This window comes from Cyclopterus lumpus, chromosome 13, assembly GCF_009769545.1.
Source record: "Cyclopterus lumpus isolate fCycLum1 chromosome 13, fCycLum1.pri, whole genome shotgun sequence".
Lineage (NCBI taxonomy): Eukaryota > Metazoa > Chordata > Actinopteri > Perciformes > Cyclopteridae > Cyclopterus > Cyclopterus lumpus.
Window position 1 is genome coordinate 4,475,176 of NC_046978.1, and position 15,098 is coordinate 4,490,273.

Consider the following 15,098-nt stretch of genomic DNA (forward strand, 5'->3'; position numbering starts at 1 on the left):
TGTTATGAAGTGATTTGAGCGACAGAAGTGTCGGAACACGCAGGTGCGCAGCGCAGAGCACAGTCCCACTTTCACCTGAACCCGAGGCTCAGCTTTTCTGATTCACCTTCACACTCCTTAGTGCCCAGGCTCTTTTATCACTTCACAATGACATATTATGTTGCTTTTAAATTCATTTCCCATGCGCAACTCCGTACACTGCAACGGCAACGGATTTATGGACATTTTTGAGTGGATTTGCATGAGAAATACGCGCAGGCATTTTCCTCAACCGGCTGTCTTTTCTCTTTTTTTTTTTTTTTTTTAACTTCCTTTGGAAACTACATTTAAATGACTTGTATGGCGATACATGTTTAGTCAACTTTGTCTTTGTAACTCCATCAAACTGTTGGATAAACGCATATATATAGTGCGCGTAATAGGTCTCGTTTGGTCTTCCCATTGGTGCGTATAGCTCACCTCTCCATCACGGCGCTTTATTAGGATACCGGGGGTGGGGCGACAGCCGCCTGTCCCGGCAAGGGGAGGAGAGAACAGGGAGCAGAGGCGGTACTTTCTCCGCGGCTCGTTTCTCGGCGCTGGAGAGTGCGGGACCAGGGCTGGAGAGACCGCCGGGGTGTATCAGCAGAACCAGTCCAGCACGGAGCCTCGCCTGGCCGACCGCTGCGCCGTGCACTCTTCTTGGGGGACTGCACAACATTCATGTGAAATATAACTGCTTTTAATGGCATGTGGCTTGTAACTTTACTTCTGCTGTATTCTTTGCAAGAAGGTATGTTGGAAATCTGTTTCTTCAAGTGTTGCTTATCTGCATGCTTTCTCTCTATAGTTGTCTGTTCGTATTTATGATGTTATCAGTTTAATAACTGATGTTGGATTGAATTATATTCATAAAGGACTGCCAGATATGTCAAAGTAAACCCTAAATCACCCTAGCAGGAGGTGTGGTAACTTTTTCTATTGTTTAAAAAAGCGTTTTTCCTGGTCAGCTTTCGCTTTCCTCGTGACCTAGTGCATGGATTTCTCTTGTGTCCTCAATGTTTCATAATGATCAGCTGATGATATGATTAAAAACGACAAAAAAGCGTGAGCGTAAAATTAATATGCACAGATCTCAAAAGTGCACATTGCGTTCGTTTTGATAAAAAAAGACAACTGCATTTGTATTTTGCATGATGAAAATGTGGAGGTGTCGTGAATATGGAGGCTGTTGAATTAGAGGAGAGGCTGATAAGGATCTTCAGGCACGCGCACGGGTAGGCGGGCGACCTCGAGCGCTGATGCTGTCCACAGCTGTTGGCTGTTTACTTAAAGTCCAAGGGGGCAAAGAAGTTTAATGTATTTTCTGACTTTCTCTGCCCTGCCCCAAATAAGGTGTGTGTGTGTGTGTGTGTGTGTGTGTGTGTGTGTGTGTGTGTGTGTGTGCGTGCGTGCGTGTGCGTGCGTGTGCGTGCGTGCGTGTGCTTGCTGGGAGGAAGAGAGACAGAGAGAGAGAGGGGGGGGGGGGGGGGGCAGATTATTTTTGTTAGCTATTTTTTGTAAGAAACACTCAAATAGTGCATTACACCATTTTGCCCCTGCGTGCGTGCTGTACGGCTGCGTGGCAACAAGGGTCAATATATTTTATGAGCGAAGTGAACTAATGCTGGGGGTATCGAGCGCTGGCCTTTAATTTGTAGATACTGTGCCCCAGTTGGATATTTAAAACACAAGGCCATATATTGCAGTTTGTTTTCTTTAATAAGTGTCGGTGAATGCAGACTCCGTTGTTATCATGCCTGGTCTAATTATTCATCCACCATTTTCTGTGGCACCAGATTCTACTGATTGGCTTCGCTCTTAATACTGCAGATGGAAGAGAATGATTCACTTTACCTTTTACAATGATCCGTTAGTTTGATGTCAATGAATTTATTTCACTTCATCAACAACCACACCGTGACAAAAATAAAATATGTTTTCACTTAATATTCATCCGTTTCCTTAACGCACGGGTCTGTAGTTGAAGATTCCTTATTATAAACCTTATTAGTGCACATATTTTAAAAATCGTGAGCATTTGGTTGTAATTGTGGGCACTTCATGCAGTCCTGGTTTCCAACATTGGCCTTGGCAGTGCCCTCTGTCAGGCTGCAGCTGCGGTAAGGGCTTTTGTGCTGTTTTTGTTGTATGTAATTGGATTACAGGGTCTATTTCGATTATACACTGTACATCGCCCTGTCCCGTGACTGAACGAGATGTATTGTGTGTGTGTGTGTGTTTGTGTGTGTGTATACGTGTGTGTGTGTGTTGAGGGGGGAGGGTTGGGGGCTGCAAACAACCACTGGAGCGGAAAGAGTGCTTGAGATGGGAGAGATGTAGATAACGCAGTGGACAACAAACTTCCATTTTCCGGTTTTTTTCAACGCCACGTTTCGCTAATTTGGCACAAATCTACAGTGGTTTATTATCTCATGGCTGCTGCGAATTTCACATGGTGTGTAATTTGTAATAAACTTTATTTTGAGGGGGGAAGCAAGGCCAATTATCATACATGCATATGCATTAGTACTGCGTATTTTCCCGGCTCGGCGCGCCTCTGCGAGTGGCACACAAGTCTGCTTATTTTCATCGGCGACATCAGTAAGAAATATATATTTCAGATCACACTATTACATAATTTTTAGACAATTTAGTATTTTCCTTTGTCCTTTTTCTGTCATTAATTTGACATTCATTAGGTTATTACTGACAGTTTGTTGCTGTGGGTTGGCTGCATATTAGCACACCTGCACCCATGAGTGCGGAGAGGAGGGGGAGAAGGATGGATAGATAGAGGGAGAGGAGAGGGGGAGGATATACACTCATTCTTCTTTGTCATGATTTGGGAGGCTGCTTGTCATTTTATTGAAATACAATTGAGACAAACTCCGCTGAGGCCTATGTGTGAATCTACTTTCAGGCCCGATAGGCCAGAACATGGCCTGAGAAACTGGAAAAGGCTTACATAATTATTCTAATGATTATATTTCTAAATCAGTCAGAAAAAAACGACAGTCGCTTTGGTGTGGAATTTGAGTGGACTCAATCAGTAATTGTATAAAGGTCCAGGAAAAAATGCCTTGGATTGATCAAGATGGAGTGAGAGCTCTTTCTATAATTATTTCATCAATTAATGTGATTCCGGTTTTATCCAGTTTCGGCCGACAGGCCTCCTGCAACACACTAAATATAGAGTTCCTGCACATGTGTAAAACACTTTGGCTCCTATGTTGTACATGCACTTAATTTTAATTTGTGCATTTAATGAAGCAAACATCTTATTTCTCTTATTATTTTTGTCCAGAATCAATCTGATCAGATGAAATGTTGTCACTTATGCCATTTAATGTCAGTTATTTTCTTTATTAAAGTAAATTACATGGACTTTCACAGGGATTTAAATATATGTGAAGTATGAAGGGGTTGGACATCTCATCTGCTTTAGGATCACCTGTATTTTCTCATTCCTTTACAAGGGGCTCTTGTGTATACTCTTAAGCCCAGCCTGAGCCGTTGTTTTGCGGCGTTGCCGACCCCGGGCTGTGTGTACATTTGGAATCAAAACAGATAGCGACTATAGAAGTGCTTGGAGGGGGAGCCCAGTAATTACGGTATGAGTCAGACGGTAGCTACCAGGCTACACCCTCATGATGCACTCAGAGATGTTGCGATTGTGAAGTGAGGCTTTAGTGGCTGATTGAAGTAGTGTAACCACAACAGCTTTTTTTCTTCCCCTTTGTATTCTTTCTATTTTGGTACTGGGTTGTAGCTGTGTGACATATAGTTCAAGATTCAATGTTTTGGTTTGTTTGATGGAAGCCAAGTAAAACAGGTGAATGTGCCGAACAAGGAGGATACTATAGTAGGAATGTTTGTTGTATGTCTCGTTCCACATATTCAGTAAAGTTACTTAGTGTAATTTCACTCCAAAGCGTGCCAAAACCCAGCATGTTAAAGGTGAGTTAGTTACTGATACATTTACACAATCATACTGCACTGAGATCAATCATTTGGATGGAATTCCCCTCCAACATTTCTGTGGTGCATGTGTCCAATAATGCATGGCCACTGCCATAGCCACATTCGGTATTCACCCCGGTATAAGTATTTATTCTCCTGATCTGTGTTCCGCTACCCTCATGTGTCATTTTCTTTGAGAGAGACAGCTCCACGGTATAATAGCGACATGTCACTCTCAGGTTAACTCACCTCACCGTGCTGCGGCATGTCAAGTGTTGGCACTCTGCGTTTGGCAGTTGACCCGTGCCGCAAAAACACAAACTATCCGAACACGTCACTCTGTCTCATATTCAGTCTGGACATTTTTGTTTGTCTCGGAATACACAAACACGTCTGCCAATTGATGTGAGATGATCATTTTACTTGATGTATTGTCTCGAAGGCGCATTATACCGCATTATGCAAATTCTCCTACCAAACTGATATGGAGATTATTTTTCTTTTCAAAGATTTTATAAGCGAACAACAGTGCACAAACTGACTTGGTAAGAGGGATAATCTTGCTTTTAGCCTATTCCGTTGTCACGCACAACCACTCAAAAAACGTTCCCAACGTTCCCAAATGTTTGACTGTTTATCATCACACAGCTGTATATCTTAAAGCCCATAGCAACAACATCATAATGCACTAAGCTGACACTTAGAGAATTGGATTTGGACCGCCCACTCAACAGGTTTTGCAGACAACAGTCGTGTCCGGTAGCCCGGTGCCCTCTCCATTACGCACGGGGGAAGATTGATGGGCATGTCTTGAATGACAAACGATTCCAACAATCTCACTTCAACATCTCATAATCGACACTGTCTTTCACTCTCTCCTGTTCTGCTTACTATCAAACAATGTAGGCTCTGTCTCTGAGGAGGAATAGGAAAAACACATCTCAATAAATCTGACACTCACTTCAACAACGGAAATCATCCTTTTGAAGTGGGAGATGAGAATTTCCAAATGCTGAAATGGCCGCCTATTTTATTGACACTGCATAAACGGTGTATAGGGGTTATTTACCAGCCTCACCCCTCCCTTGTATGTGTGTGTGTGTGTGTGTGCATATTGTATTCACACCCCTACATCATGCCATGCAGTTTTTTCTTTCTTTACTCCCAGTGAAATGACACCATGGTATAAATGATTTCCTTTCTGACTGCACACAAACGGAGAGAGACACATTGTCATGCAACCGTGATGCATATCTCAATCTGGAGTCATTGTATAGTAAATAAGCAGCACCTTCTATAAAATATGACCATATATTTAGCCTTTTATGTTCTGCCATATTTCTGTGGCATCATTGCACAGACTGTATTGCCACTGACTTCAATGCTTCATATGTTATTTGGCCTGAATGTGTTTTGTGTGCTGTTATCTGTAATGCTACGTTCACCACATAGAACATCTATTGGCTATTATGAATGTATATATATGCAATCTGAAATGTATTTATGTGACTTTGTGTGTGTTGAAGGAGAGAAAGAGTGTGAGCGGGCGGGAGGAGTTGGATTTATAGCCCTGTTTTTCTATGCATGTGATGGTATGAATCTCAGTGTGTGTGAGTCTGAATGAATGTAGATGAGACAGAAAAAGCTGCATTATGCATAGCGGTTCACCATAGGCAATATCCTTGCTTCTCCAGCATACATATTCATACTCCATTTTTATATCCACTGCAAAAACAGGAAAAAGGTGTGAATGTATTTGAGTGTACAGCAAAGAAATATTTGAGTTAAAAAAACATAAAAAAGGAAAACATATTTAAAAAGATTGGTTTGTTTCACCCTAAATTACTTTGACCTTTTTTATTGTAATCAACGCATTCAGGCTTGAAGAAGGAAATCAAAATACAGTTCATGATCGGATGAGTGCTGCTTCTTTGCTCCTTCTTTCTCAGCTGGGGAAAGTGATCCTGGGGTTATGAAAGGACTCTGATAACCATCTAAGGTTAATGTTGCTCAAATAAAGAGGAACACATAGGTTATTGTGCTCCATATTTTATTACATGAGATGTTTACAGTTGATTATGATGACATTGTATTCAGTTTCCCTGTGGTCATCTATACATTTTATTCCAATTTCATGAAAGATTCTGCGTTGGATAATTAGTTTGACGGCCTAACTATGCCTCATTATGATGCCTACTATATTTTGAAAATAATGCTCATGATTGTTGTCCTATTTGCACACCTTAACCGTCAGATATCCTAAGTAGGTCAGGTCTCCATGGAAGACAAACATAAGAATTCCACTAGTGTCCAACAACAAATTACAGTTCTCCATGTCTACATTATATCACACATGACCAACGTTTTCAGGCAGATGCTTCCCTTTTTTTAACGTTTCTTTCACACTTTCATTTCATCCTCATTACATTTCAATGTTTCTGAAACTCTAAACCGCTACTGCGTTAAGACTTGTGGTCGGTATAGACTGGAGTTGGACTGTATGTTTGTACACATGTGTTTTTGTGTGAATTAGTGTGTGTATGTTAACTCAGTGACCTAAATTCATAGGACAAAGCGATTAGCCATTGCATCATAAGCTGCTGCTTTTTTAGAGGTTTTCCATCTGACTTTGAGTTGTTGCATCCAGCTGTTTTAAATTAGTTTGAGGTGATTGATAATATCACAATATGGTTTAAGGTTTGTTTATTTTACAACAGATTATCCAGTTTAAAAACGTATTGGGAATATGCAGTGGATTATAACCCCTACAAGGGATCGAATAACAAATATGTACGGAGAGGATTAACAGGCTAGGAAAAATGCAAATTATGTTTATTTATTCAGACTTTCCTCTAATAATCTTTGAATGACTGGAAAGTTTTCCATCTTCCATTCTTAAAAAATATTCAAGCGTTTCATGAGGGGTAGTAAGTAGACATTGTTTAATTTTAAAGGGGGAAAAAGCTAAATGTTTTGGAACCAAAAGCATTGATTCCTGATCAGAAATACTTTTACCCTAGCGGGTACTCCTGCTTTTACCAGGGAGTACCTGTAACAATTGTGAAGTAGTTCAGAGAAACACAAACAAAAGAATATATAGATTATGTTTTGATAAAAGAAACTAATATAATATGTATCCATATCTGATCAGATGCTAATCTTCAACATGTATATGGAAAACCTATAACAAGCTGACTACATGCCTCAAGTCAGCATTAAAATCAAAATAGATGGTTGACCCCAAGCAACCTACAGTTCTAAAAAGTAAAGCCAATGCGGAAGTTGCTTAAAATTGCAATCTTTCTAATGGCTATCAGATCCGATTACAAAAATAAGTCCAATTGTGTTGAAGTTCATGGGAAAATGACCCTACTTCTCACTTGATTTATTACCTCAGTAAACATTGTAAAGATACATTATGGGTGTCAATCGCTAGTTTAAAGTCTTCTTCAATGCACCATGATGTTCATTTCGTAAATTATTGTCCCATTTAGAGTAAATTAGACGATAAAAAGGATATGCTTTAGGGAGTGGTTATCTTGTGATTGACATGTCACTGCCACGGTGTTGTCTGGTCTTGGAGTTATCCATGTTTTTGTCTTTGAACTTTAACCGTTTCACAATGTGTTTTCAGGTCATATAACTTAAGTAACATTTTGGATGCCACATGCCTTGCTCAGCATTTGGTTGGAGAGCTCCACCCTCTCGTGTGAACGCTTACAATTCCAAAAATACAAGATGTCTATAGCCCAAAACCACTGATCCACCACGACCACCTCTTTCTCTGAGGTGAAATTTGATCAATCAATTCCATGAAAACCATCCCATCTATTATGTATAATGAAGGGATACTTGAGCCCATTTCATCATGCTTTTGAGGATGCATTCAACACAAACAGTTGAGAACCATTCTTCTGGAGGATAACTTTATTTTGTGATGCAAAATAATTTGTGTATTCTGAACACACATTCTTTTACAGTGACATTGTTTCTTTCAAAATGGCTTTTTGCAGCTAGTAAATTGTTTTTGTCATGAAAATACTCTGCTACTAAAAATAGCATCTGTCATCAGAGAGAAGCAGATCACTGTCACTGGTATCATCTGATAATAGCTTCCTCCTTATTTGCTTGCTATGGAAACACTTCCATGTGTTCCTCACCCAGCAGTACATTGCGGTGCTCTCCGTGGTGCTGAAAGTGCAGATCAGTCCGCCTAGCAGCCTTTGAGAGTGATTGACATGGATTCGAAGGATAGGGTAGCTTGAACTTGACCTGAATTCAGATTTTTGAACACAAAGGATCTGCTCCAATTTTAGCTCTCTATCTCCTCAGCATCTCTGCTGTGCCTCGAGCAGCGATCACATCTTTTTCCTGAACACCTCAGCCTCCGCTGGTGGCTGAGTTTGACATCAAGAACTGAGGCAGTCATTTAACATTATCCTCTCTATCCCTTTGACCTTACCACACACAGACTCACACACGTACACACATGCTTACTCACTTGGCTGCATCGAAACACCTTTGCACTTGAGCACCTTTCCCCCAGACCAGCCACCCATGTCCTGTCTACAATGTTGCACTCCTCCCTCACTCCCTGAACTCTCCTTCCGTTGTACACCCACATATACAAGAAAATCAGGGAAGTGCGATTACACAGTGGATATACTGTGTGTGTGTTAAATGTGAAAGGAGATTATGTGGGTTTAACGCTATACGTCTGGCATACAAATTCCAATCACATAACATTGCCTGTCTGTAGTGTGGAAGGAAAAGACAAGAGAAAGCGTTTTGGAGGGTAAGGGTGAGAGACTGATGGGAAACACAAAGTCAGACAGACAAGTAACTGAGAAAGATAAGTCCGAGGGATGCAGACAGATGCATAAGTGTCAGACAACAGATAATGGAGGAGAGAGTGGAAATACCCGAATGTCAGATTTAATTTAATCCCTAATCTGTGCATTTGACCTTTTAACCTTTTCTCATGTGAATCGTCGCCTTTATTGTCATGTTATTAATGTCATGTCATTGCATTACTATTCATACGGAACAGAACAGATATGAAAATAGTCTTTTGTATCAACCATTCACCTATGTTCTTGCCATGTATTAAGAGTTTAAAAAGATCGCCAGTGGGCCTTCTTTCTCATTTTATAGTTAGTTACTAATTCAATCCATTGATGTAGAGGATCTGTAGAAATCAGATCTTAAATGACATCTGATAGTTTCTTTATATTTCCATTGATATATCTTAGCCAACACCCTATGTTCTCCCAGCACAGAGAGAATTAAAGAGATAATGCAGGCATTGTCGACACAATCCAGGAAAAGGGATTAATTAGGTATCATTGTCTGAGAAGAAACTTCTCTGGCTCTGGGCACAGCATCTTCCCCTGGCCTCTAGCCAAGCTGAGCTCAGCACTTCTTTACACTCCTTTACACCCCCAGCCCCCCCGGCCACAGCAAACACACACACACACACCGAAACACACACATCTTAAAATATCCCTCGCTACCTCACTAAACTGGAAGAGGGCGTTTGAGAGAGAGAATATATGGTGGTCTATCTCCCTTAGGACAACTTATCTGGCTGTAGCTCTCCATCTGTGCCACAATACCATTGTTTTACAGCAAACATCTGTGTTATCCAGGCCCTCCGACTTATACAGCTACAGACAGAGAACTACATACAGTGGATATGACTGACTTGAGAAGGCCTAAGAATTGCAGCAGTTTGCTATCACGCTAATACTGAATGAGGAAGGATATTAACATAAAGGATGAGAGTGGTGGTGGTCATGTTATGTGACCCGTTTTTCCCTTCTATTGAGAGGCAGATTTCTAAAGGGCTCTGTGGATACATATATTAAATTAGAGATATTAGGGTAATGCATAGATGGATGGCTGCAGTTTGGCACACAGGGAGGTAGTTGTTTGGGCTGAGGTGACCTGAATGCCTCTAGATCCAGCATGTCTACTTTATGTGGGTGTCAGATCAGGTTTTATCTTCTTTAATATTTGCTCACTTTAAAATATTCTCACTCCAGGGAACTCCTGAACGATAGTGAACATGTTGTGCGGTGATTGGATACTTCAAAATGCCGCGGAGAGTCCGATCAGAACTCTGGGTTTGCCTTTACAGAGAGCGGTTTTAATAACCAGGTCTTATTGCAATGAATACTTACTTTTATTTCATGATGTACAGTGCATATTCCTTGAAATGATGGAACTTGTGTTTTCTGAAAGGACCATAAACAGAATACAAAAATATGTTAAAACGTTTTGTCAAGAAGAAAGAAACACTGAGATCCTGATCCAATAACTTATAACTTTTCTTACAACTTATTTCCTCACCATTTTAGTCCAGAATAGAGGCAGAAACACTCAACATTGTTCAGCAATACTTTTCCCAAGCACTTCTTTTAGTAAATAATTACTGATGGCAGGTACAGTTTTAATGTTCTTACATTATTTTTAGATTATAACATAGGCATTACAGTATTATCACATGTCATCAGTTTAAGTGCTCTTTTCATATCCATCTGTTATGTGAATGTTGCCTGTATGTCTGACACTTACCTACTAACTACTTGTCCCCCTTTTTCTTTACCCGAACAGTCAACAGTGAGGATGTTGCCTCTACGCGGCTGTACTTTGTGAACGCCTCTCTGCAGCGGGTGACCTTCTCCAGCTCAGTGGGGGTGTCCCTGCCCTGCCCTGCGGGCGGCGCCCCCCACGCCGTCCTGCGCTGGTACCTGGCCGCCGGAGACGACATTTACGACGTGCCCCATATCCGCCACGTGCATGCCAACGGAACCCTCCAGCTCTACCCGTTCTCGCCCTCCGCCTATAACAGCATTATCCACGACAACGAGTACTTCTGCACTGCTGAGAACCAAGCAGGCAAGATTCGGAGCCCCAGCATCCACATCAAAGCAGGTGAGGGTTGGACACACTACGTGCAAACTAAGCCAATGGATGAAGGGATTTGTTCCTGGGGAACATTACTCATTTGTCTTACCATACCACTGTACTACATCATCACTCTCCTATGCTTGTGTTTAGCTCTCGACATAGCTCTTACTAAACGGTAATGGAACATTGCCTTTTCAGCTCGTCCCAACCTTCTACATATATTTGGAAATCAACCAAATAGAACCTTGGATAATCTGGGGTTCCCAGGTGGCATCAACAGGGCCACCTATACAATGTGCAATGTATATGAATGTGTGAAAGTGCTTTTTGCATTCTTTGAAACTCCACATCTTCAGTTTGTAACACAGATTTTCCAAAAAATATTGAAGTCTCTACCTTAATCTGAAATAAACATGAGTAATCGTCATCATGTGTAAAATTGATGGAATGTCAGTTCATGAGCGCTAAGATTCTACCCCATCCATCTTTATATAAATGTGTCTCTCCCTAGCTGGGTGCAGTTACCTTTCGCACACCATGAAATCACAACAGCATCAGCACCTTGCTACCAAACAGCCATATTGGCATCCTCAACCAACAACTTCTCTCAGCGGGGGTCAAGTGTCTCAAAGTGTAGCGTCATGACCCTGTGTATTAAAAATCCTCTAGAAGACAGACACGCAGCCACATAGACAGTTGGTTTGGTGACCTGTACGCACTTCCTGCCAAGGTCAAAGCTGGAGAGAGGCGCTGAACACACTGTGGGAAGGTGTTACTGGAATTACACACTTAAACATTATAAACACATGCATATGACCTAATGTGATATGCACCGGATAGACGTATGCATGCATAGATGTTCACATGCAGATACACATGCACGCCTCACTCAGACACACACCCACACTTACATGCACACCAGCCTGTGCGTAGCTCATGCCAGCAAGCCTCCTGTCTCCCAGTCTCTCCATCTGTCCATGGACTGGAAATTCCCCTAACCACACACACGCACACACACACACACACACACACACACACACACACACACACACACACACACACACACACACACACACACACACACACACACACACACACACACACACTCAGAGACATTTTTGTCAAGCTGGCTCTTGGTGTTTAGTTGCCAGCTGAAAATGGCTGAAAATATTTTGGAGAGTCAGCCTCAGACATGGAAAGATTAGAACATATCATAAAAAAGTGAATTTTCAGGTCATGGTAATAGCCAGGCAGACATTTTGATTGTGTTGATCAATTCTGCACGCAAAGACAGTCAGCAGTTCCTTATCCCATGGATACGAACAAAATGATGCTGCCAGATTGTCTCCCTCACCAAGACAGATACACACTCACTCACACACACACACACACACACGCACGTAACCACCCATATGGCCGGTGTGGTCCCTAGAGAAGGACAGTCCCTCCAGCGTGAGAGTGACCTTCTAGCCAGCCTTAGTGTTGGGATGATGGAATGACCTTCCCGCCCAAATAATTACAACAATTAATCAATTAAATGCTGAGGCAACCACAACTCCACAGCTACATAACCAGGGCTTATGTGCATGTGTGTGTACCTCATTACCTCCAGCCTCCTACTCAACACACACACATGCTCACTTGCACGCTCACACATACACAACCCTGCAGTTGCCATGGGCGACAGAGGCGGGAGCGCTAGGGTGTGGCATGCCCTGTCTCAGGTGGCGCAGGAGAATGATGGCAGCTGACAGTTCGCAGTGTGACACCCCCCCCAAAAAATCTGCTGCACCCCCGTTCCCCCTTGCTATCCGCCTCGTCCTCTCTCCCTTCTCTTCATGTTTTCACATCTCTCTCTATCCTTCCCCTTCTTTCTCACCCTCTCCCATGCACGCTGATTGTGGGCCAATAATAGCACTAGCACCTGTCTGGATAGATTTACATTTTTGTGTCGGTTGCCTGTTATCCTGTACTGAATGTTTTTATTGTTTTGTTTAAAAAAGGAAAAGGAGAATGAGGTTTGAGATACAGCTAATCAGTTATTGAATAATACATGTTTTTGGGACAACAATATATTCCCACAAAGAATCACCATAAAGTGTGTCTTGCACTTCAAGCATGGTCTTTATCTTGAACTGGTTCATTTTCAGACTGCACCCATGTTTTTGCAGGTTTTAGGTCAATAACTACAAATGATGTGTACTGATCATTTTAAAAAGTATGTTGTAGAATTTAAATATTTTTTTTTAAGATAGTTCTATTTTATATAAAGCATTGACATACAACAAAGGTCCTAAGGCTGGAATCAAAACCGGGACATTGCAGTCATAGTTTATGGCATCCATTCGTTTCTGTGCAATATAAAAATCAACAAGCAAACTTTTAAAACTCACTCAAGTACTGTAAGGTGCTAATGCAGCCATGCGGCCCTACAGATGATTTAAGCTGTATGGGCTACATGCAACATCATTGTTGAGGTCTTTGATTTTTTTATGAATTGATAATATATTTGCTTATGAAAAGTTCTCTTTGAATTATTTTGCAGTGGGTGATGATTAGTGTATAGCTGGTTTACCTTTTCTACAAACTGGTTGCCTCAGGTTTACAGTGGGAATTGGGAAAATGTAATTCCTTTAGTCGACAATTCAATTCAATTCAATTCAGTTTATTTTGTATAGCCCAATATCACAAATTACAAATTTGCCTCAGAGGGCTTTACAATCTGTACACATACGACATCCCTGTCCCAGGACCTCCCATCGAATCAGGAAAAACTCCCCAAAAATAACCTTTCACAGGGAAAAAAGGGAAGAAACCTTCAGGAGAGCAACAGAGGAGGATCCCTCTCCCCGGATGGACAGATGCAATAGATGTCATGTGTACAGAATGAACAGCGTTACAGAGTTACATAAACACATTACATGAATATGACAATGTATGAATGGAACTCCAATCCATGAAACAGAAGGTGTTCCACAATGATGTTGGGATATTAAAGAACAATATATATATATATATATATATATATATATATATATATATATATATATATATATATATATATATTAGTTTTTTTACCATGGTAGTTGCTTCATTTCTAAAACATAATTAATTAGTTATTCTTTAATATCCCAGTTACTTGGTAGGCCGAAGTAAGATCTACAAAAAACATACATACTGTACATACAACATGAATATCATGTTTTATTACATAAAGTAATACATTATCTGTAATTATAAACAGAATCATTTCTGTGTACTCGACTGTGGAGACTGGGTCTTTTACCACACATCCTCTTCCCCTATTCTTCCCTTCAGAAGGAGGAAGGGTTTGTATTGCACAAAGATCGGTCTGTTGTCAAAGGCTAAACAACTAAACAAATATAATTGCCTATTTAGCCATTTTTGTGAATTGGATCCTCACCCCTAAAGCAGAAAGCTTTGTGCGTTTATGTAACATCTCACAGTTTGGAAGCATTTGTAGCCTCGATAATAAGGCCTCGCTGTATTTTAAGGATCTCTCTTGTCCTCTTGCATCTAAGCACATCTTCCCAATACATTTCTTTACGTTTTCAGGACACACAAATCATTTTCACTTGAGGTAACAAGTTGAGGGACCCAATGACAAACGTGTGAGCTTACTCTAAAAATGAAAGCACAGCTTTTGCACATACAAGATAGTCATTGCAGTCTTTAATGCTATAAAAAACATTCCTCCCGAGTCTGAGGGCTTCATCATTTTGTGCACCCAAATCCTCTTGACACAACCTTGAAAAAATGAAATGAGGACACCTGTTCAAGGATCTCACCTCAGCTCCCCTTTCGTCCGACTAAAACACACAATGCTACGTAGGCCTGGGCCAAGACAGCATGTGTTTAGATCCCTTTCCTCCATCTGCAGTTCTCATGTTTTCTCTGGCTGACATTATTTTAATAATATAATAATTAGGGTCCCTGAACCTGATACACAAGGGCTGCGTTTCTTATCCTATTCATTCAATAATGAAACCTGCATCCATTCATTTCTCCTGTATGCCCTTATTTTCCCCTTTTTCCTTCTCTGTTTTTGCGGCTCGCTTTATGAATAAGTAAATGCAGTATTTGGTTTCCCCGTCGTTAATTATTGAAGCGACAGTGATACAAGACTTGCCTCCCAGTGCGCCCAGTGCACCAGACCCATGTTTTAGCTCGTTTCTAGGCAACCA

General features: G+C 41.1%; 1 protein-coding gene across 1 annotated transcript in view; it reads left to right on the top strand.

Moving 5' to 3' along the window:
- The first annotated feature begins 698 nt into the window (after nt 1-698).
- LOC117741916 (Down syndrome cell adhesion molecule-like protein 1 homolog) overlaps nt 699-15,098 on the top strand; it is an 89,051-nt gene continuing 74,651 nt past the window's right edge. Inside the window, exons 1-2 of the mRNA XM_034549180.1 lie at nt 699-772; nt 10,597-10,917. Of these exons, the coding sequence (XP_034405071.1) occupies nt 730-772; nt 10,597-10,917 (364 nt within the window). The 5' untranslated portion in view covers nt 699-729. The remainder of the gene's footprint in view (nt 773-10,596; nt 10,918-15,098) is intronic.